The sequence below is a fragment of the Oreochromis aureus genome, linkage group 7, assembly GCF_013358895.1.
Source record: "Oreochromis aureus strain Israel breed Guangdong linkage group 7, ZZ_aureus, whole genome shotgun sequence".
Taxonomy (NCBI): domain Eukaryota; kingdom Metazoa; phylum Chordata; class Actinopteri; order Cichliformes; family Cichlidae; genus Oreochromis; species Oreochromis aureus.
In genome coordinates, this window is record NC_052948.1 from 59,729,226 (window position 1) to 59,754,538 (window position 25,313).

The 25,313-nt window shown below is 40.4% G+C and overlaps 1 protein-coding gene across 5 annotated transcripts in view; it reads left to right on the forward strand.

Moving 5' to 3' along the window:
• Positions 1-25,313, forward strand: part of kiaa1549la (KIAA1549-like a) — a 131,773-nt gene that overhangs the window by 44,855 nt on the left and 61,605 nt on the right. For 4 of the 5 annotated variants that reach the window (XM_039615102.1, XM_031738349.2, XM_031738348.2 and 1 more), the window contains exons 3-7: positions 12,490-13,206; positions 15,924-16,754; positions 17,414-17,529; positions 21,095-21,317; positions 24,461-24,594. In XM_039615102.1, coding sequence (XP_039471036.1) covers positions 12,490-13,206; positions 15,924-16,754; positions 17,414-17,529; positions 21,095-21,317; positions 24,461-24,594 — 2,021 coding nt within the window. Of the gene's footprint in view, positions 1-12,489; positions 13,207-14,569; positions 14,700-15,923; positions 16,755-17,413; positions 17,530-21,094; positions 21,318-24,460; positions 24,595-25,313 lie in introns of those variants that run through there. The other variant, XM_039615103.1, reaches the window with a different exon arrangement.

Here is a 25,313-nt window from a genome sequence, read left to right on the forward strand (position 1 = left end):
GCATTGTTGGCATTGTGGTTGCGCATTGTTGGCATTGTTGTTGCCATGGTTACGCATTGTTGGCATTGTTGTTGCGCATTATTGGCATTGTGGTTGCCATGGTTACGGGTGGTTGCCAGGGTGGTTGCCATGGTTACGCATTGTTGGCATTGTGGTTGCCATGGTTACGCATTGTTGGCATTGTGGTTGCGCATTGTTGTTGCCATGGTTACGGGTGGTTGCCAGGGTGGTTGCCATGGTTACGGGTGGTTGCCATGGTTACGGGTGGTTGCCATGGTTACGGGTGGTTGCCAGGGTGGTTGCCAGGGTTACGGGTGGTTGCCAGGGTGGTTGCCATGGTTACGCATTGTTGGCATTGTGGTTGCGCATTGTTGGCATTGTGGTTGCGCATTGTTGGCATTGTGGTTGCCATGGTTATGCATTGTTGGCATTGTGGTTGCCATGGTTATGCATTGTTGGCATTGTGGTTGCCATGGTTACGGGTGGTTGCCAGGGTGGTTGCCATGGTTACGCATTGTTGGCATTGTTGTTGCGCATTGTTGGCATTGTTGTTGCCATGGTTACGCATTGTTGGCATTGTGGTTGCCATGGTTACGGGTGGTTGCCATGGTTACGGGTGGTTGCCATGGTTACGCATTGTTGGCATTGTTGTTGCCATGGTTACGGGTGGTTGCCAGGGTGGTTGCCATGGTTACGAATTGTTGCCATGGTTACACATTGTTGGCATTGTTGTTGCCATGGTTACGGGTGGTTGCCAGGGTGGTTGCCAGGGTTACAGGTGGTTGCCATGGTTACGGGTTGTTGCCATGGTTAGGAGGCCACGAGCGCGTTGTCATCGTCTTTGTTGCCATGGTTACGCATTTTCACAGCTGACAGTAGATCCAAGAACAGTGTGAATCAAAAGCAACAGGTGGTGTTGGCGATGTGGTTGTTTGCATGAGCAAAAGCATCTGTACCTAAAGCCACAAATGTTGTTGAATCTATTTATACTTTTGTCTTAACTGGTACAGCTGCTCCTGATCAAACCACACACAGTTCATTTCACCATTTCACACTGTTTGTATGTAAACCTGTTTTCCTTTGTCATATCTGAGTGAAGCTGAAAAACAAAGTTGGTTTTTATATTTCAAAAACTCACATTACATTTCACCCAGTCAATAAAAACATTCCACAGCTTCAAACTAAAATGACTTTGTAGTTAGTTTATGGACGTGTATATTTAGTGTTGCTGTCCCTCGTCCTTGTGCGTGTGTGTGTGTGTGTGTGTGTGTGTGTGTGTGGGTGTGGGTGTGTGTGTGTGTGGTGGAACTCTCTCTGACGCTGGATTGTTGTGTGACTTCACGTTAGCAGTGTTGGGAAGGTTACTTTTAAAATGTATTCCACTACAGAATACTGAATACATGCCCCAAAATGTATTCTGTAACGTATTCCGTTACGTTACTCAATGAGAGTAACGTATTCTGAATACTTTGGATTACTTAATATATTATCGTGCTGTTTACAACTACGTGAATGTACTATTGCTGTGATTTATTACTGATACTGAAGGTCCACGGCTGCGAACCGTAGTAAAGGGACCTCTGGCTAATACGGTGGGTTCCGTGTCGGGCTGGTAGCCGAAAACTAGCTTTACTTTGTTGTCTGGGTCAACTTTGCTTGCAGAGAGAGAGAGAGGCGTTGAAAGGCTGCTCCAACGGAACTTATTTTTCGGAGGAAAACACGAACACAGTGTACAGTCGAGTCTTAATAGCTTACTTACAGCTGGGCTCGTCAGGCACTCTTCTTGGCTGCAGTGGTTATTATTATATTTACATGCCTCCAGCTCCCGTTTTTGCTCCGTGACAGCTCGGACTTTTCCTTTCTCTCCCTCCCTCGCTCACAGACACATAACGTGTATGGCAGTCCATTCTCGCTGCAGCACGGACTACACTGCCCATGAGGCTACATTCTTTAGGGCCATGCCTGTAGCATTCTGCCTTTTAGCTTAGCACAACAACAACAACAACAAAAAAGCGCTCTCTCACCCAGGAAACACGCAGAGAGAGAGCGCGTCACCCTGTAACCATGGCAACCGTAACGCTGCCGCCTAGAACAACAGAACACAGCTGTCAAACAAACCCAAACAGTTCTGACCCGCGACAATATGAAACAGGAAAGTACCGCCGTGTAATCCATTTATTTCACCAAAGTAACTGTATTCTGAATACCACCTTTTTAAACGGTAACTGTAACGGAATACAGTTACTCATATTTTGTATTCTAAATACGTAACGGCGGTACATGTATTCCGTTACTCCCCAACACTGCACGTTAGTCTCCTTACAAGTTAGTGAAGGTTAGTCTGCTGCAATTGTGGTGTTTCTGACGGCTGCCTCTGTGTTTTCCTAGGATTGTGGGAACGAGAGGGCAGCCAGCATGGGGTGCTGGGACAGGGAGGAGCGGAGACACACTAACTCTAGGAAGAGGACACAGCACGGGAGTCAGGAACAGACTGGGGATTTATTGTTGTAGTGTATAATTTACTTCACTGTAAATAAATGCCCTGTTTTCATCGCACAAAGTCCAGCATTTGAGTCCTGTTTCCCCTCATCCCCACGGTCTGCCAGCGCAGTCCGTGACAGACTCACTGATTAGATCATTTATAGCATGTACACAGATAATGAAAGCGATGTATTATCACTCTGTATGCTAACCTCTTTCTGGAACTAATGGTGAACATTACAAGTGTTTTCTTTGTTAATTTATGCAATATAGCAAACATATTATTGAGTTAGGTTTTCTGTTAGCCAAGTGAGAGTTTTCTTGTCAGATGCTAACTGAACAGTTCAGACATCACGATTGATCAGTTACAGTTATTATGATATCGTAGGAACAACACCAACACGGCAATGCCCAGACAATGCTACTGCATATTTCACATCAGTAATGTCTAGTAATATCAGGTTTGTGATGGCTTCCTATATGGTGGGTTAGATATTTTAATATAGGCCAGACAGCAGGGAGACGAGCCCATAGGCCTCTCACATCAAAAACCAGCTAAACCGCTGGAGGTCTAAATTTAATCCACATGTCATCCTATTAGTTTGATTTTCAATCAGAACTAATAAATAGTAAATAACTTCAAACAAAGCAGCCATATTATTTTCTCTGAGTGGCCTGTTCATACAGCCAACTAGTGCATGTAATTCCCCAGTGATCATAATTTTATTATAGATAATTCATGGCTCTGTTTATCTGTAAACCGTTGGCACAGTACGATAAGCCCTCATATGCATTTTCATCCTGCCAACAAAAATAATGTCTAATGTTGCCTCTTATGCCAAGCCGTGAAACTGCAGGGCACCACTGTGACATGCAGGTGGGCCTTGATTTCATTTCCGTAAAACATTGTGGGTGACTGTGATCATATAGTGTAACTCTGTCTAGAAGCCAGAGGCTGTCTATCAAGCAAAAAAATGCAGAACATCACAAACATGCTCGCTTTTGCCTTCATTTATCAGCAGATATTTTCGGTGCATGAATTCCTTATCAGTGTAGTTTTCTGTGTTTACGAAACAAGAGTTCATTTTGTGCTCTGCTCACTTGTGAAGTTGTTCGTTTAAATATGTTATTGTGTTTGTTGTGATAACATCATACTTCCTTATCGCTCCTTATTGTTACAGCTGCCGTTCAAGGTGATACACGACAGACGTCTCAGATGTCACAAAAAACAGAACACTCTGTGTCTTTCTTCATCCGTTCTAATGGTTACCCTGGTGACAGCATCCCTGTGGTTGCTGTGGAGACCCAGCAGCAGAGGCAGCCCAAGCTTGTTGTCAAGCTGAATGAGGCTGTGGATTTACTGTTACCTCAAATAGGTTTGGGCTCCTGCTTTGCTTCTTTTCATCTAATGACTGACTTTGGTATCACTTTGTTGCGCTGTTTTGAAGTGCAAGGTTGACATCTTGTAGCGAAAGCAAGTCTAGTAAGTTTCTTTTAATGCATGAATGTATAAGATGGAATCTCTGCGGATTAACATAAAAAATTTTTCTCCATGTTTTTTCCTCTTTCGCTTTGATTTAGAGGATATTAGGTTATCAAAGCCATGTTAGGCTGAATGTGTTCTCATACAGAAACTGAACACGGACGATTCAAAAATCTCCCAGGTCCTAAAAGCAGAGGTGACAAAAAAGAAAGTTATTCCTTCTTTTTTTTTTTTCTTTTCATTTTACCTCTCAGTTCAAACCATCTGACACGGAGAAAAACTTGACAGGGTAATTCTTTTGTATTGACCGGTCTGAACTGACCCAAACACCCAAAATGTTTGACTTTAACAGCTGTGAGGAAATGACATTTCAGCTTGACATTTTGTGACTTTTTGTGCTCTTTCATCATAAGACCCCCCACACACACACGGTGAAGGCAGTCTATGTCAGACCTTGCTGTCCCATTGATTGCAATCAACCATCTACCTGTTGATTTATCTGAAACTCGAGGAATTGGTGGAAAAACTATATATACTTTTTTTTTTTCCACAGCAAATATATAAATATATATAAAAACAATTATGGAAATGGGCCAACTAATAATAATAATAAGATTATTTGGAACAAAAAAAACCCCCAACAACAAATACTGGAGCTATTTGCATATCCTGAATTTCACTTTGGCTCCACACTTTTTGTTGTTGTTTTTTTTACTTTTTGACATATTAATATGACCCACCAATAACCAAGCACCTCACCTGCTGGCTAACTAACCAAACTTGGGCCACATATTTACAGATATGAGTTCCTTGTGATCATTTCAGATCAGTTGCATTTATAAACGCCATTATGTTTGCACGTAGTCTTTTTACATGCCACTTCATAACTCATGTTATTTTTATTCGCTAACAGCAAAGAGCAAGAAGGAAAAAATGAAGTGAGACCATTTTGAAAATATTGCAAACACCTGAATGAAACTGAAATAGGTTCTTTTTTTTAAAGAGACCGAATGATCTCAGTAAATTGAGCAGATGCTGATTGGAAGTTTGTTCCTATTAAAGGAAGGTGAGTGTCCCTCAGTTATCTGCCCCAGCTGTATCTCCTAATTTAAACTAGCTGTAAGTGAGACTGCATGGAGCTGATCACATCAAGGTGTAGGGGGGTGTAAGAATTAGGGTAAGTGTGTAGTTCCAATCCATATGTAATATATGGTGTATATAAGGTTTGCATTTTCATTTAGAGTTTACTGGTGGAGAGGATGCCGAGGACATAAAATAATCATAAGTAATGCTACAAAAGATAAAAAGCAATAGAAAAACAAGTGGAATTATTGTTCAGGCTTTGAGCATCTCTGTGAGATTTTATTCCTTGTGTTTTTGATTGACAGCTCTTGGCCCATATTTGGAAATGAAGTGCAATCTTACCGAGAAAAGATTAATGAATGCTGGCACAGGACTGTAAAATATGTCTGGAGTGCTGCAGGATTAAATGAGCCGGTGCCTGTGTTTTTTCGATAGTTTCGATAGTGCTATTTTTCACTTTCTATGTGAAGTTTATTAGTGTAGGATATTTCAGCAGTGATCAAACATCAATTTAAACTTAATCTCATATTCTCGAATGGCAGGCTTACAGCCTTGGCAAGTCCAAAGCAGCTAGCTTATGGCATCTCACAAGTCACAAGCAGAAAGCAAGTGATAAGTTGAGGAAAACAAGAATCGTATTATATGTAGAGGGTTTCAGCATATTTACTGCTTTCAGCTTTTCATAAAAACAGAGATATTTATGTTATACTCCACTGTTTGGACAAGGGTAGTAGGCAGCACTAATAATGTATGAATTTAGAATATTTATGAAGCAAATATAAAAGGGAAAAATGTCTAAGCTACAGGTACAGTTTCCGCTTATTTGTCCTCCTGTTTTTTCCACTTTGTGTGCACAAATCTCCAGATTTTTAGAATTGATCACATGGACATGGATGCCACTACTACAGTGCAACTATAAATGTGTAGCAAGTCCATTACCCCATGAAAATAGACCTGAATAAATGTAACCCATTCAGATATTGACAACAGCTGAAATAGCAGCCGTTGCATTAATACTCACTGATAAGCTGCTGTGTGTGTGTGCGTGTGTGCGCGGATATGCGTGCCCTCTTCTAATGTTTTAGTGATGCAACTTTCAGAAACCAAAAAGCTTCACCATTAGCCATGATTTTAATGTGTGCATTAAATCTATCAATGCACTGTGTGTGCATGTAACGGCTGTTTCAGTTCAGCCAGAAAAATGCAACCAGAGGTGGAAAGAGCAGTGAGGCGGGCATTCGATCCGATGCTGAGAGGAGCCGACGTGGTGCTGGGTTGCAAAGTAGGTTGCAGATGTGCAGAAAATTGCCTGCGAACTTAGATGCCTTAAATGGTTCGTTGCATATGATCACCACATCAAATCAAATGTTTAATGATCAGTTGTATTCTGGAAGTTTCCACAATTTGGTTTGGCTTAAAGGTGTAAATGAGGAAAAAACCACAAACAGTACATATTTACATTAATTTAACTATAAATCCTGAAAAAGTAGGCCTACTTCCCTGTTATCACACTCTTTAGTCGGTGTGATATTGTGCTGCACTCAGCTCACACAATGGGTAGCTGTTGTTGTCAGGCAGTTTTCTTACACTTTGGCAGCTCTTCTCAGTAATACTGAGAACAGGGCACACTTTCCAAATGCTGCTGTCTCCCCTTCACAGAATAATAAACTTCTCAGAACTGCTGCTGCATTACTTTTGTTTTGCACATACACATTATGAGAGACAGATTGTTTTAAACACTCAAGAACCTAAATAATTGCATTATGTCACATGAGCTTTTCTTTTGCATCCTGGTGGACATTTTGGGCTGTTTCTCACACAAACAGATGGAGTGTCTGGGTTGCTTCAGTGCTGTCAGATCCTGTCAAAGCAACAGTCCTGGTCGTACTAATATGCTGGCAGACATCACTAAAGAATTAAACTAAAGACAGCAACTCAAATTTTAACATAAAAGCCACCTTTGAGTATTTGATTAGTACGCCTCTTTTCATTATCACTGACTGATTTTTTTTTTTCATTTTTTTTTTCACCTAAATATCTATTTTTTTCAACAATCTATCCAAACTGCTTTCTGTTCTTTCCTCCACACAGACAGATGGATGTCCTGAATAGTCCCAGGAAATGGTTGCATGTCCATCCTGTTGGACGGCCTCACTGTGTTGGACAGAATTTATTGGCTTGAGACCACCATTACGCCCACTGAGTCTCGTACCACATCGAGTACATCAGTGCTTTGTGGTTAGAGTGGGAGTGCTGGTAGCAAGTCAAACACTTTATTTTTTAAAAGGAAAAACAATAGCATTGAGAAAAAAAAATTTCATGATCCTCACAGTCTCGCTGTTTTACACAGAGACCTTGGACCTCATTCACAACACTGTAGAGACAAATATGTAGATGGGTGCTTAAACCATGCACCAGTCCACAAAAAAATTCATTTTTGTCCCATGAAATTGTTCTTACTCTGCACAGAAATGTGCAACTCCCATCGGTTTGTGTATGTGCAAATGATCAAAATGTAAACACACGTATGCATTGTACAAATAGTCATTCATATAGTGCCAAATGAGAATAACAGTTGCCTCAAGGCACTTTTCACTGTAAGGTAAAGATCCTAGAGTATTCTAGAGATAAGCCCAACAATCAAATGACCCCCTATGGACAAGCACATTGTGACGGTGAGAAGGAAGAACGTCCTTTTAGCAGGAAGAAACCTCCAGAAGAATGAGACTGATGCAGGGGCGGGAATTATTTGTGGCCTATTGATGAGGTGAGAGGAAAGGGAAAAGGAAAAGGAAAAAGAGAGCAGGCAGAAGGCAGTCCAGAATAAATCTGTTTCATTATCCTAAACAAACCTGTAAGAACAACATTACATGCACGCTTGTTTTGTTTGCAAATGACAAACACTTTTGCACACATATTAGTGAATTTGGCCCCTTAGCATGTTGTTTGTGAGTGTGACCTCTATTTGTCTTACATTTTAGAAATTACCTTAACTGAAAGATCACCACCAACTGGTGAGCTTGAAGCCTTAGACAACAAATGAATGTAAAAATACCCCTGCCAATGATTTGGATTAAATTCAACTGAATCATTTGTACATACACATGCTCTGAGGGCAGTTGCAAATTTGTTTTGCGTATTCAGCATATACCTGTAATTCTCTGGCAAACTGTCCAGTGTGTACCCTGCCTCTCACCCTTTGACAGCTGGGATAAGTGGATAAGCTGTTAACAAAATAAATAGACCATATTATTCAGTCTGAGCTTGATTTCCAGCAAACGAGCTAAAATAATGTACCCTACAGTAACTACCCAGTCTGGAACAACAGTAAGTAAGGTAAAGATGGATGATTTTCATTAAATGCATTTATATGATAGAGTTCACTAAACAGTTAAAGTAAATATTCAGGTTATATAAATGCTGTTTTTGCTCTATGTTAGCTAGATATGTAAATGCACAACTGTACATGCTGGCAGTACCAGATTAAAATAAAACAGACTAAATAAAAAAAAATAAAAATAGTATAGCTATAACAGCAAGGGTAAAGGTCATGCCAACCAATTCTTAAAATTTTCCAATAAAAATGTTAACATGTTAACATTTAGGCTTTCACCACTGCTAATTTAAGAGATAAAGATGAAGTTTGCAAGCTAGTTTTTAATTACATTAAATACATTAGTATTAGCTCAGGTGGACCAACTAAAATATACATTAGATCACCAATCATTCATCCCTTGGAAACTTTGATAATTACAACAAAGTTTCAAGTACATATTTTAATTTGTGAAAGTGAAATGGAAAATTGTCCCTCACAGCAGTGCTCAGTGTGCCTCGCTTCTATTCATCACTTGCTAGTGAGTAAAGAAAAAATTCCAATCTATTAGTGAATGAATGTGTGGCTTTGAGATAAGACTTGAAACCATCCTGAGCAGCTCTTGCAGCTTTTGCGCAGTCGTTGTTGATAAATGAATTTAATGTCTTTATAGAACACCAGGCTGAATGTGACATGATGACATCTTTTGCTGAAGGTGCTGGCATTGTGAGCGCATCCACTACTTGCATTGTGTATGTGAAAAACGCTCTGCCTGTTACTAACAATGCTATTTTATTTGGCCTAATGAGTTGAAACTGCAGTGTTTTCATTAGTGCGCATAATGTGACACTCTTCTGTACTGCAGGGTGATGATGTACTATGTAGTGTAGTCACATAGACAAGTCTTGCCTGCAGCTCTGAGGTGGAGATCAAGACATTTAGTTTTTTTTTTTTTATCCAGCATGTGTGATAATTACCTGAATGAAAATTGGCCACCAGTTGGCTGGTTGGCAGACTGAGCTGCCACACTCCCCCTCCTCAGTTTTTCTCTCCATGCTGACGACCAATTGGCTCACTACTTTTCTCACACTTCCTAACCACCTGTCCTGCTCAGTCAGTGCGGCAGCATGGATCAACTTTTGTTGGCCGGAAGCTTTGAGTATGGAATACAGGAGTGAGGAAGGCAAAGCCCTGACCAAAGAGATTATACCCGTATATTATCACAGGCACCTGAAAATAGCAAGCCGGAGTGGTCAGAAAGCTTGTAGTGACCTGGCAAGGTTTTACAGGTTTGTGTTGGCATCTGCAGAGATGCAGTGGGACATCAGGAGAAACAATGCCAGCTGGAAACTCGCTATCGTCAATACATAGCACGACCTAAACGGCCTGCTTTGTGCATCGTTTTCATGTGATGATTCTCATAATCTGCTAAAAGCCGAATGTTCTCACATGGACATGTTCAGTGTGTCTTTTCCAAATAGAGAAAGCATGTCATGTCTGGACAAATCTACATTTATCCATCTTTAATCCATATTTTCTGTTCCGCCATCCACCTACCCATCCATCTCTCCATCCATCCTGTCCATATTTGTTCTCAGTAGAGGTTCTTCTATCCTAGTGTTTTGTCAGAGGTCTGATGGTAGAGTCGCATATGTTGCTCTCAGCCTGAGCAGGTGGCCAACTGTTGGTGGAGAAAACACTCAAATCACTGCTAACAGTTATGCATATGGTAAAGGCCTCCCATCCTCGACACCATCCATCATTCATTCATTCCATGTCCATTCATCCTTCCACTCAAATAAACAGATTCCTGTTAGCTACTTAAAGAAACAAAAAGTGGACTATGGAAAGAAAATAATCCTCAGTAAGTATTGTGTACTTATGTTTGTACAAATTACAGTAAATAATATGCTCTATACCACTTTTACTTTTAAACATTATCAAGAACTATGTGCCAAATGTCAACTTTTAGGGTAGGTTTACTAATTACATTCCTCTCAAGGTTATTATAGTTAACTAAAACTAAACTAATAACTAAAGCTAGATGTGAAAAAAACATTTTAGTTAAATAAAATACAAATGTAAAGGAACTCAAACAATTTTGTAAATTGTTTGAGCCACAGATTAAAATAGAATAAAAATCAGAGCAGAAATATCCTTTAAGTATCAGCATGTCTTTTATCCTGTCTTCCTTCTCTCAGCCCAAGTGGTCGCGGCAGATGGCCCCGCCCCTCCCTGAGCCTGCTTCTGCCAGAGGTTTCTTCCTGTTAAAAGGGAGTTTTTCCTTCCCACTGTTGCCAAAGTGCTTGCTCATAGGGGGTCATATGACTGTAGACAATATAAAGCGCCTTGAGGCGATTGTTTTTGTGATTTGGTGCTGAATAAATAAAACTGAATTGAATTGTTAGTTTGTATCAAAATTGTATCAAAACTTGCCTGATGAGTTTTTGATGGACATGTTCATTCAGACTTTGGACGTCTACAAGACTGAGACACCACTGCTTTTAATAATTTCCTTTTTTATTGTAATACCTGTACTAATGTTTCTAATTCTCGCTCCTCACATTTACTGAAAACAATAAAGCTACCACAAAAGACTAAGCTAAAATGAAAAATAAAAAAAATAAAACTAAACTGAAACAAGAAAGGAAATTGGAAACTAAAGTTAATTAAAAGCAAAGATCACTATTGGAGCTCTGGATGCTTGCTATAACATAAAGCTTAGCACATAAAGAAGCTGCAATATAAATTGCAGTAGCTTAACTTCCACTTTAAATGATATTTATAGTATGACATCCTTTAATGAGGAACAGATTGGTGGTAGTTAATAGTGTGGTGGTTGAAAGGCTTTCTAGCAGGTGTCCAGAGGATATACAGCAGCTAAGCTCAGAGCTAGTTCTATAAAGCCTCTCTTGCTCAGAATCACAGTCTTTTAATTAACCAATCCTCCTCAGAGACATGGGGAGCGTGGGAAGTGTGCGTCACACATGCACACATAACACACAGGCTAAAATGAGTGTGTGCTGAAAAAAAATGTATCCAGATTTACTTCTCTTATAATCTTTTGGCTGAAAACCAAAAAAAGAAAAGAAAACTCCAAAAACATGCAACATCTACCTGGATTGAGGCCAAAACCAAACCTTTTGACTTCAGAACAAATGAGCAAACGCAGTAAACCGTATCACCCACTGAGAGTCCAGCAAGCCAATCAGACGGTCAGTCTTGTATTTCTTCATTGTTCATTTCCACTAAGGCAAGGTGCCTTTGAGCCTGAATGTATTAGGCAGGATGATCGCCTTTCTCTGCCAAACCTTCAGGCTTTGTTGAGAAGATGAAGACAGTTTACAGAATGGAGATAAAGGCCGGAGCTAAATGCTTTGACTGAATGTTATCTTTGCTGCTCCATTTCCACGTATCATCTGATGTTTACCAAATGAAAGATGACGCCATAAAACTGTGATTACTTAAAAATAAGCCACACCAAACTTTGCCTGGAAAACAGATATTTCTCATCATTTGACTTGTGAGCTGAGCGCTTGTGTATGTTCTAGGAATAATAACGCCACGCGTAGCACGGCTAACCTAACAGATCAGATTAGTATCTGTGAAATCACAGCTGATTAGGATTTGTGTGTGTGTGTGTGTCCTAATGCACTCTGGAACATCTAAATTAATTCCCTATGCTTTATCCTCTAAAAACATAAGTGACCTACTTTAGACATTATTACTATTTTCCACAGTTGCAGTTTTAATCCCTTTGGATAAATGTGTGTGAGACAGAGGGGTAAAAAAAGAGAAGGGGTGTGTGTGTGTGTGTGTGTTGCAGAGAGTGAGGGAGAAATTTGTGTTTTTTCCCCAGTGATGAGCAAAACAGTTAAAATCTCCTGGCATCTGGAAAGTTGTGATGGCATTATGAGGACTAATGATCTGAGGATTCCAGCTGTGTGTGTGTTTATGTGCATGGACGGGAATGTGATGAGTTACCATAAAAGTAATTGTCTAGCTTGTAGGACTGATGAGTAAAAGACTGCTCACTATCATGCTGCTGTCCAGAACTCCTAATTAAACTCTATTCTTTCTTTTTCTTTCATCCACCCCATTTCTCTCTCCATCACTCTGTTCCCATCAGCTGAGGGAGGTCATCATGAGTCAATGAGGCAGGCTCACTTGCTTCTGAACCCCGCAGTGCCCTCCAACCTCTCGGCCACCCCTGGGATTGGAGACAAAGCTGGAGCTAACAACAAGGATACAATGGATGGGCCTCACACTGGTCCTGATGCTGGGTCTGAAGCTTGGCCTGAGGCAAAAGTGTTTGCTGAAGCCAGAACAGCGGTTTGGACAGAAACAGAAGCAGGAGTGCGTGCTGAAGCAGGTGGCAAAGTCTTTACCAAGACTGGGATTATGACAGGAACTGGTGCTTGGGCTGAAGTCGGAGCAGAATGGAGGCCCGTAGACACAGAAGGGGAAGACCTGCCGAGCATGCCTGGGGACACAGCTCCCTGGCTGGGGCAGCGGAGGCTACAGACAGATGGAGAGGAAAGAAGAGAGCAGGCAGCTTTCTCATCTGTCCTAACCATGCTGGCAGAGACAGCAGAGCTGCAGGCTCCAGTGGTTGGAAAACCTTTAGGGCTGCTGTCTAAAGCTGCTTGGACCAAAAGCTCCTCTTCATCATCGGCCAAAGCCGCCTCCTCCTCTACGACAAAAGCATCCTCTTTGCCTTCTTCCTTCACATCCTCCTCTTCTCCAGCTAGTACACTACAAGACAGTCACACAGCAGGATCACAGAATATATCTGTGCTTGTTGTCAACACTAACTATTCCAACAGCAACAGTAGCCCCACCATGGGTATGTAATATTTCTGCCATTTGAATATGTTTCACATTTTTACAATGATTAAGTGTTAGCAACCATAACTAGACACTGCTGACTAAAAATAGCTTTTTCCTAAAAAAGAAAAACAAGAGAAACAGTGCAAGGAGTTGATGAAATTGTGTGTTTATCAGCATGAGTATTTTTTACTAATTAGCTTGGTTAGTAGTGGTTAGACTTCAATTACAACAAGGAGCAATGCAATTTCTAGGAAGCATAACTGAGATGAAGTTTACGGTCTTCATCTTCGCTTTAGTCATTTATCCTACAAATATAATACATACAGTTAATAAAGAACTTTAGGTTAAATATAAAAAATTCATTTTTTTTTCAGTTAGCATTGATTTGCATAGACATCAAGATATAAGCTAAAATACATTTAGGGTTTTTTTTTTCATTAAATTAAATAAATCAGTTGTAAGATTTCTGAATTAGCATTAAACAGCTAACTAGTTATAGCTAATTAGCCTGCTAGCAACAGTTCAAGAAAATCACTGCTGTTAACAAGAAATCAGGGCCTGTTTTTGCTCCAAACACTGGTTCATGGGTTACATGCAATGCAACCATGTCCTGTATACAAAGTATACAGGACACAAAGTATTTGGGTGGATGTTTAATACTTTAACCAAGATGCCTGTTGTATATCCTGACCCTCAGGTATCACTTCAGTGTAGTTAAAAGAATGAAATGAAACAACCCATGCAGTCTATATAGTCTGCTTAGAGAGGCGGGAAGCATGCTATTTATACTAGCATAACAAAGCTGTTTGACCCGCTGACTCCGGCCAAACTTTAAACTAGCACAAAATAGGATCACACTGTTACCCACCCACCAACATTGAGCTACCGGAGCTAATGTTGTGTGTGTGTGTGACTTGCAAATTGTCTCAGCAGTTTCTCACCTTTCTGAATAACAAGACTCCTATGAGGATTATGTGCCACTGAACGATCATGCACAACAATGTACTATTGTATTTGGCATCCCGTGAGAAGTAATCATAAAGAGACTGCTTTAATGTGATCACCTGATTGCAGGGACTGTGGAATTTAATTGCTCCCCCTAATTGAATAATGGCATGCATTAACTCTACTTACTTCATTGCACAGAGGCCTATTGCAGCAATAATAAGTGAATAGCAAACAGTCAGCTAATTTTGCTCAGCTTTTGTTTTTTTAAGCCCACAGCACACTTTCACACAGCGAAATCAGCTTTGATGTCATCTTTTATGAATCGTCATTCTTAACTACTCTCATCAAATTGTAATTTTCAGCATTGCTATCATCACAGCCGCTTATGCGCATCATCTTCATCATCCCATCATCGCCCTCACTGTTTTGTCAGCAACTTTATCATAGTGTCATCATCTTCATCATCATCAGCATCCTTCATGTCATGTCCCATTTCATCACCTTCATATCTCCCCTGCTTCCTGTCATGCCATCATCATCCATAGCGCTGACATCAGCAAGGTAAATCCTTCACATATATTTTAGCTTCTGATCAAGGAGTGAGCGGAAAGCTAATATCCTGTTGCTCAGTGTTTTGTGTCACATAACAAGCACAATATTTGAAGTCGTCAGGTGTTGATACGAAAGAATCCGCAGCTTGGTCTGAAAAGGTTCATTGATCGCCTGGCTCTTGTTTACTTTAGCTTCCTCTACACTTCTCATCAATATGCGTCTCCCATCAGTATGTAGATGGATTAAACAAACCCCTTTCATTAAAATGCCTCTCTGGTTCACATTTTATAATTGGATTTCTATTTCCCATTCAAAATTGAAACTATCATGCAGTCCATCTAAGTGCTTTCAATTGGACAAAAACCTTATCCTCATCTTCCTCATTCCTCATTCATGAGAAAAGTGACAACTGAGTCTTGCTGGTTTGCTATTATCAGGCAACTGGTTGCTTTGCATCACTTTATTTAGGTTTAAATACCCCTATGGCAGTGCTTTAATGAGGATTTAAGAGACATTGCTCTAAACTTGGTTGCTCAGGGGTCATTGCATATATACATTTAGGTGTGGACTGAATAGGTTAAAATGGTGTTTACACTTTTTAAGAGTCAAATATTACAGATTCAGGTCAAACACAAGTGTAGCTGCAGTAGTGTCTGCTATCAGCCTGTAGCCTTTTATGTTGTATATTGCATACGTGGTATGTAGGTCAGCAGATGATATAAAATACCAAAAATAGCACCAATACCTTCAAGTGTCTTATCTTTCTGCAGTTCCTGTTTGACCTTATATAAGATGTATGGTTCATTTGGGACCACTATAATCAACAGATGAGCAATACTTCTGTCTGCAGAACATTGACATTGTTTATGGACCTCTCCATCCTTTGCTGTGGACACATGGAAAACTGTAGTGGGGGTGGGCAAAAGCAAGACCCCCAAACGGAGCAAAGCAGGCATCACTGACATCAGACACAGCATTCATTTAAGTTAGAGACACAGTGAAAGGAAGTGCTGAAGTGGTGGGTCACCAAGTGGCTTGCAGATCTGCAGCAATCGTTGGCAGGGTAAAGTAGCTTGAATTGTGTACCCTGTTTGAGATACTCAGTACTTGTCATGAACTAGCTGAACTAACGCTGTGCTCCATTTAAATCTGAAAAAAGGCTGAGTAGTTTTTATATTCAGAGTCTCTGGAAATCCTTTATTATGACTGATTTTCATGTTTTCTGCCCTACAGAGGACTCAGTGAGCAGCCTGCCGGCCTGGGATCTCCCTACAGTCCCCGAATCACTCCTGTCCACAATGGGTGACCATGATGTCACACTTCCTGCCAATGTCACCAGCCCTTTCTCCACCCACCAGTGGAACACCACCGCGCCTGTGCGCACCAGAAACACCTCACGGCGTCCAACCACCACAACGACCACCACCACCATAAAGATGCCTCTGTCTCCCACTACCAGCTCAACTTTACAATTCCCCACGACTGCAAGAGCACAAACACCACCAGAATCCAGCGCGGCTACACACACCACAAGCCAGGACACTGTGACCAATGACAGCCTTCAGCTGACGACAGTAACTACGACAACACCCTCAACGACCACTCTTACTGTGACCACCAATGATGTGACGAATCAGGCAGCGACCACTGGGAGCGATGCAACGTTATCGCCAAATACCAGTGCTGCAACCACCACGCAGCAAACAACAAGCATCAGACTTACCACAACAACTCAACCTGCAACCACTACAACAACCACACCTGCCCCGACTACTGCTTCTACTACTACTCTTCCCCCGACTACTACCAGCAGCAGCACCACCACCACCACCACCACCACTACTACCACTACCACTCCTGAGCCCACTACCACTACCACCATAGCTACCACGACTACTACAGCTCCCACTACTACAACTACTTCTACCACAACCACAACAACAACAAAGGCGCCTGCTACCACTGTGTTCATCCAGACTACTCCACCTCCTCCTCCATCTAGTACCAGTGCAGAGGAAAGTCCTCTGCCATGCAACATTACTGAAAAGTTTTGGGTTAGAACAGGTAAGAAACCAAAACACCACCACTAAGATAGTGATAATGATGAATTTCTTGACATTTATTGAAACTGTGTGAAAGATAAGAAAGAGTAAGTTAAGCTAGTAAGATGAATGGTTGGGACATCAGAGAGCTTTCATAAAAAATAATCTAGGTACTGCATGTCCTTCAAATTACATAAAGTACACTCAGTGTTAAGTACAGGCAGGCTTTAGCCAATCGTCCAGAAAAAAAAAGATTACAAAGTAATAATGAATGCACACGAAATGCCGCATTTGAGACTCAGGCAGAAAGTACCTATTATGTGGCCAAGATGTCAGTAGAGGTGCACAAATTAATTAAAACTTGGATAAAAGTAAGTACAGCCTTTCCTCATTAACAAGTATAAAAAGCCACTGATCATTAATAATAGCCAGAGAGGCTTTGATTGCAAATAGCAGCGATGCTGTGGGTTTATAAAGCTTTTACTAGTGCTTGAGCTTGTTCATGATATATTTAATTTATATGGTCTTGAACTACAGATGTAGTCAGAGTAAGTATACTTTAAGTTTACAGCAGAAGCAGTGCTGATAGTGTTGTTAAGGCATACAAATTATGTAAATGTGCACATATGAAGACATAGTGCACAGTGATTGAGAACTAATTACATTTTTTCATCTTCACAGTGTTATCTATTGAGCTGCGCAGGAACCGCTTAGACCTCATACTGAAACATCACCTCTCCAAAGGTCTGAGTCATGCCTTGCAGAGAGCCCTGAATGACTCCACTGTTTATGCACAGGTCAGTTTTTCTTCATCATCTTCTTCTTCTTTTTCTATAAGCTCCACTGACTGGTTTTTCATGTATGACATGTCTGAGGGTAGCGACACGGTGGTGAGGTGTGAGGTAGGAGTGAGAAATGGGTTTGAGGTGGGGTGGGATTACATCAGGGATCTGTTCCAAGCCCCTTCTTGTCTGCAGTGGTAATGGACAGGTTGATAGGGGAGGACAGGCAGGACTATAATGTTTGCAGATGACATTATGATCTGCAGTGAAAGTAGGAATCAGGTGGCAGAGAACCAGGGCAGGTGGCGGTATGCTCCGGAGTGAAGAGGAATGAAAGTCATTAGACGCAAGACAGAATACATGTGTGTGAATGAGAGGAAGACGGATGTTACAATGAATATATGAAGTGAAGAATAGAGTGGAGGCAGGGCGGAGTCGATGAAGATGAGTGTCAGCAGTGATCAAGATATCAGAAAGAGTGAAGGGGAAGCTTTACAAGATGGTGGTGATACATGCTATGATGTATGCTTCGGAGACTGTGGCATGAACGAAAAGACAGGAGTTCAAACTGGAGATGAGATCGTTTGGAGGTGTGCAGAGGAGAGAAAGTGGATATTCTGAGCAAAGGATGTTGAAAGGATGTCCTGCCAGACAGAAGGAAAAGAGAAAGAGAACAGACAAAATTAATGGATATAGTGAAGGATGCTTGGGATAAGGTGAGATGGAGGCAGATGATCTGCTGTGGTGTTTCCTAAAGGGACTCTGAAAAGAACCAGCTGTGTGTTTTCAGCCCCCTCCTAAAAGCTCAAACTCCCTTGAAGTTTAGTTCCGCTTCATTCAAGGTGACCGAAAGAGGCTGCGCTTTTTTTTTCTTTTCTTTTTTGCCATTACTGTAACCACAGACATCTGTTTGTGTAATAAGGGTCTAAAAGAAAAGGTCAATAATGGAATGGCATTTGTTAAATTGTTGCTGGTAAAGATCAAAAACATAATAATAATCATAAAAACAGTGATGTTGGGTTACTTCCTGTAATCCCTGGTTCTCTGATAACCCATAACTACCAAACACTGTACATAAAAGATGGACATATCTAGCGGAACATCACCCATTGTTTTCTGGACATTTTGAAGCATCAAACATCTTTTTTGGAGCCAGTAGTGATCAGAGGGTGCTAAGCTAGCAGCTAACACTGGTATGCTCAACTAATAATTTGTATTTCGAGCAATTTGCAATAATTAATTATTGCTAATTAGATCAGAAAGATCAGACCACAGCAGCAATGGATAAGTGGCTTGAAAACGTATGTCAGAAGCAAATAAAATGGCTACTAAGACTTTTTTTTGCATACACATTATTAATCATCTAGTGCATTTAATACTGCACAAGAAATTTTGTAGATCTATAAATTATATTTAAAAGGACCGGAATGCTGCAGTCAAATCTCTTTGTTGTGTTTCTGTTTTGCCATGATTTTTGCTCTTCATGTGTGCTCAGATATTCTATATGTGAGTGTGTCATCAGTTTACAATACATGCTCCTCCTCCTCCTCATTGACTTCATAAGGACTCACATGAAGGGTGCTAGAGACAAACAGAGAGAGGTGACTAATGCAGACTGTGGTTGAGTCTGAATTGTTATGACCTGCTGAATAGTGAGGCAGTTTACTCAGAGAGGTTATTACGCACCCTTGTACTGTCTCTCTCTCTCACATGCGCTACAATGTAAAACAAATTAAGAATGAGCTGTTACTCTTCTTTTTTTTTTTTTTTTTTTTTTTTTACATTCACATAATTTTCCCATTCTGCTGTTTTTTCTGTATCATGTCTCTGTTCTGACTTTTGTTTCCTTTGCATATTTCTCAGTATTTACATTTCTCATATCGCTCCCTTTCTCAATCTCCCTCCAATCTGATTGTTCCCTGGGTTTAAGTCGATTGATTTTCTGCCAACCTGTCTGTCTCACTTGTCTGTTTGTACGCCTGTTGGGCCTGCCCGCCTCTGTCTGTCCACCTGCCTCCCTTCATCTTGCCGTCTGTCTGTCTTCATCTTTTTTTTCTTTCTATTTTTATCCAGTTGTTTGTGAGCTCGCGCTGGAGTGACTCAGTATCTCAAAGCTCCAGTCCACTTTCATCTAACCCTCCTGCAACACATACACGCAACCTCAATCTCCTGAGTTTTCATCCTATCCATCAGATAACGTAAGCTATTATTTGGCAATCAGGATCAGTCCTTTGACAACAGCAACAACAAGAGGAAGGAAACAGATCTTTAAAAGCAGCGATACGCAGGCAAAACTTTGCTTCAGCGTGGGCAGGGATTGTCAAACAGCATGAAATTAACTTGCAGGTTACATTTAATATGTTGCATCATTGAACTATGTCTTTTAACATAATTGCTTTTTCAGCTACTGTACTGGAATCTCCATAAACCAGTCATTAATAGTTTGTGTGCTTCTTTAGCAAATAGGTGGACAAAAAAAAGGAAAACAGCTAACAAGCTGACAGTTACAGAGTGCTTATGGTTGGAAGATTGCGTCACAGGATCGGGTTGACTTTCACTTGTTTTCCTTGTAGCCAGGAAACCAGCCGTAGCACGGGAGGACATGAGGACAAGCAAGTCTGTCACGGCAGCTATACATAACATCTGCAAGAAATACTTTGACTTCCCCGCTCTTCTTCATTTTAGCCCTTAAAATGAAAGCTTCAAAAGCTCTTTTTTGTTTTCTAATGATATGCAAAACCCAAAGGTAGGGTGTTGGAATAAAGGAATGTGTCGCTGAGTATAATTAAAAACTAAAGAAGAAACTGGGGCTAAAGCTTTGAGGAGAACTTAAAACAGAAAAGGGCTTAAACAAAGATGGCAGGTAGCTATAGTTTGAAAAACTGGGTGAATTTTCTTTCATTTCTGTTTGCATGGAAAGTAGAGGGGATGAGAGTAGGAGGGAAGGTTAATGAGATACAGTTTCACTAAGAAGGATGTGTTATTTTCGAGAAAAAGACTAGCCGGGGCAGCCAGGGAGGAGAGGAGAGGAAAAAGAAGGATGAAGAAAGAGGAAGACGCCATAGTAACACAAGCTACAGCAGCTCAGTGTGGTTGAAGGTAGAGGCTAGAGGAAAGTGGGCGGTGTATAATTCCAGAAATACAAGCCTTGACTCACCGCCGATTGTTGTCTGTGTGTGTTTTTCCGGGACACGGTTAGTCAGATTCATGACTGGTGAGGGCTCAAGCTATAATATGCCCTTGAGTCAGATTTGCCTTAAAAAAATGCCAGGATTATAAGTATTCATAGTCTGATACATTTATATTTGAAGCCCATCGCTTGAGTACAACATGTATCAGACAAAGATGCTTGGTGTACGGTGTAGTTTTCTAAGCTTGTCACCTGGTAGAGCTGATTTCTGCTCTGATATGGTTTCTGCAGTTCTTTGCAGTGTGTGTGCTTTAAAATGAGGACACAAATCCACGAGGTAAACAATGCTTTAAAGACACATATCCTCTGTCTGCCTTGAAATACAGATGTAAATGTAGTTTAGAAAACAAACTCCAACCTGTATTGTTCCCCTCTGCGTCTCTGTCACAGGTGGAACATGATGACTGCAGCCCCCACAACGTGACGCTGGGATACTACGTGACCAACGGGAAAACTGTCTACATTTCTGCCATGGTCGTCAGAGCCCTGAATGTTTACGGTTTTGACAAGCTGCTGTCAGACATCAGGCAGCACACCCCGTTGGTTAAGGCAGTTCTGGTTCCCGTGGCAACCTGGGTGCCTGCTCCAAATATTCACCTGCAGCTGAAAACAGGTGATGAAAGCAAACAAAAAAAAATGAGATATGACGGAGCAGTTTTACTCAAGAGGCTCTCACAGCACCAGCTTGATTAGGATCTGGTGATGGATGTGGAGTATGAGAGGATAGCAGAAGTTAAAGATATATAGAGACAGGGAAGGAGAGAGAACGCAGGGAGGAAGACACAGAGGAAGAGTAGAGCTGAGTCAAAATTAGAAAACTTTGATTACATGTCTGCTCTCCTTTACCCTAAATCCCATACAAACTTCCACGACTGCAGAGCAAAGGCAAATTGGTCCGTTCATTTAGACAGCCTGGTAAGCCTCTTAAAAAACACATTTCAGCATGCCCACCCAGACACATCGAAACCTCATGGGAGCAAAAGTAGGACAATGAATGCACTTATTTAATTGTTAGTTAAAGTATACATGCACAGATTAGATTTCCTTAAAAAAGAAGTATTGTACTTTTTAAATCTGTAGAATTTGGTAGGTTTTGTATTGGTATCACTAATTATATTATTCATTTTGGTTCAGTTGTATTTATATAGCAGCACTGCATAACAGCAGGCACCTTTAGGCACTTGATGTTGTAAAGTTAAGACCCTCCACAGTCAGATGATTTCTTATTAGCAAGCATATGGCAAAAGTGGTGAGGAAGAACTCTCAGTGCATCGTGGAAAGTATCCCAGCAACCCGAGCATAATTAAGGAACTGTACAGGGTCACTGAATCCAGCCTAACTTTAAGCTTTGTAGCCTCATTTTATAAGCAGAAGGAGTGTCTGTCTCCTGAATCCAAACTGGGAGCTGGTTCCAGTGGAAACCCCAAGAATCACAAGTAAGAGAGCAAAGTGCTCTATTGGGATAACGTGATATTATGAGGTCTTTAAGAAATGATGGGGCCCGATCATCAAGAAGCATTTTAAATTCAGCTCCGGTTTTATGGAACTAATGAAGAGAAGCTAATAAGAGAGAGATTTATTTCTCCCAAGAAAAGAAGGAAAGACAATTTACTGTCTATAATTAATCCTTTTCTTAAACTTGCATTCATAAAAAAAACATATTAATAATGGGGAGGATAAGAATAATGATCACCTCTGAAATTCTCTTCATTTCTGTGAAGCAATATTGTTTCACGGGCTGAAAATGGTAGTCGTTAATGGGCAGAGAAGGCATTTTTCCATGTAAAATAGTGGTTTAATCCATCCACCTGTCATAGAAACTATGAAATACCAATCATATTATTGCAGTTGTTTCCTACCCTTTGTGTACAGTGACACATATCACTGTACATTTTTATCTGTGCATACGGTTTTCGGTTGCTCATGTATATAGGACTACTTTGTGTGTATATTCCTCTTGCTATAAAAGCTGTGTAACACCCAAATTTATCATTCATGGGATAATAAAGGTCTATTCTATTCTATTCTATTCTATTCCACTTCTTTTTGTTCCTTTCTAATTAATACAATTACATGCAAAATGTGCAAAAATCCTCGGAAACAAGCTCCCACTGAATGTCCGTAAAATGCCTTTTAGTTATGGTTTTGCTTTAAAAATGTTTTTAGTGTTAAACAGCAGTCAAAGTTATAATTATCTGATGTACACTTTTGCATTAGCAACTAATTAGATATAAAATATTTTCTCAACAGTCTCGTCAAACACACAGTTTCAGTTAAAGCTACTTGTTCTGTATTTCATGACTGTAAATGGGCAAACTGGCCAGTGCTTTGTAAGAATTATTCATTTAAGATATGATTTTTTTTTTTTATATGCAAAAATGAGTGTCTTTATGAAAACCATTATGACTATTCAGTGTATTTAGTGTGTGTTCATGAACCCTACAAAGTGGCTTTAAGCGATTGAAAACATCTATTTTTTGGCTTTCACGTTTTCTGTAAAAACAACTACAGCTCTCTGCCAAATCCCACAGTTTAGCGCTTGTAGTGTGATGTTTGCTGTGTTTGTTGTATCTACTCCTGTATGTGAAGTAGGCACTTGAAGCAGAAATTAAAACCCATCTCTGTGTTGTACAGCTTTAATCCATAAATGTATAGTATATGCCAATTTAGCAGCCAGAGATCCATTTACATAAGATTACCAACTGGGTCAGCAGTGTTTGCGCCTGCACAGTGTTGCAGGCTAAGACACCAGTGAATGATGTAGTGTTTCTTTTTCTTTTTTTGAGAGATGTAGCCCGCACTCATAAGCATCACAGCATTTGAATTTAGGTCATAATATTGTTCCACCTCTCTTATCCCAGTCGCTACAGAGCTTCTGTTTTTTTAAACAGCAAAGAAAGACAAGAGTGCAAGGCGAGAACAGAGGGCGACTGCTGAAAAAAACCCAACAACTGAGACAACATTAATAACATCTGCTGTAATCTGATAGACTCAATATTGCTTACTCTGTGCCTCCTCGGTGCAGGACTGTGTGACGCTAACATAGAAATACTCTTTTTAGTTGTTCTAATTCTAGATAGTGACGATAATCCTCTTTCTATGTCTCACTGCTTAGGTTTATCGGTCACACAGACATTTATATAGGGCACTAATGTCTAAACCACAGCCCCAGATACAGATTCTAGATGCAGCATGATGAAGTGGATTGCTGAAGAGTTTTTAAATAATTTCTTTCCATGATTCTTTCCCGGTGCAGGAATTCAATTTGTAGCTACGACATTGCCATGACAACAGATTAAATTCTAAATGATTGTCTGTTATCTGAAGAGCCAGATTTTGGAGCTGGTACCTGAATACGTAGGCTACTGCTAAAGAAATCACCAGAGTATGGCATTAGAGGGACTGGACACAAGGTTGCCACCCATAAATCAGTTATAAAAAATATGAATGTGTCTGACTTTCGAATTAAAGATTTTTTTTTTTCAATAATTGGTTTATTTTATCCTTTTAATGACCAGAGCAAAATGAAATACACTTGATTGATAGAGGAGTAAAAAAGCTATCTGCCCTGGAAGAGGCTCCCAGGCTCCGGGGCCATTTCTGTGTCTCATCCTACTGAGCTAACTGCCCATAAAGTAAAAAATTTTAAAGCGTCTTACTACCGGTTCATGGAAAAAAAGGGAACATTGTCAAACTTTGTAGGTTTTTAAAACTGCAGCCTATAAATAATGTTTTTTTTTATGGTCTGTTTTCCAGTGTTGAGGTTTGTTGGGCCGACAGACAACATCTACTCCTGCAGTTTTGTTCAGATGTTGGAGCAGAGGCTGGAGAACGCCTTTGATGAAGCTCAGGACAAAGTGCTGGAGACCTACAACACACTCACTGTTGAGGTGCTGCATGGGGCGTTTTTTATTAGAAAAAACAGACGGACAAATAAGCAGTATTTGCATGCTGATAAGGTTTACATGAATAATAAAGTAAAATTCTCATCACTTACCAGAAAACAAGCTTTCTTGATTGTATCCACTCTATAACTAGTCTGAATACCTTATTTCAGGCGTGTGTTTCTTGTGTTTTCTGTGGTAATTGCCTGGTATGTTTTTTTTCCTGTTAAAAGGTCAGACAGTTTTGAAGCAATTAAAAAAATAAAGACAAAAATAGCTGTGTTGTTAAACAACTGGAGACACAATCAAAGCTCATTTGTGTGCAATGCTGTTTTGTTTTTCGCAAACCTTAGCTGTTCTTTTTTTTTTTTTTCAAGCTCTTCTTTCCTCTTTCTTATTTCCTGTCTCTTTCTCTCCATCTGTCAATGCACCCTCATGACTGCAGGATATACTGCACATGCACACACCATTATAATCAGAAGTAGGTCTCAGCATGAAGAGACAGATATATAGGGTCCATTCATAATTTATCCTCTGAAATGAACACTCATGGACGAATGTGATGGAAATCCCTCGTACCTTGTATCGCCATCCACTCTTTTACTGTGACTCATTCACATAAGGTTCACAGCACCACCTAGGTCTTATTATATTGTGCTCACTCAAAGTGTAATACTGTGTCTGAAGCTCTGGTATGCATTCTTTATGTGGATTTTTGACATTTG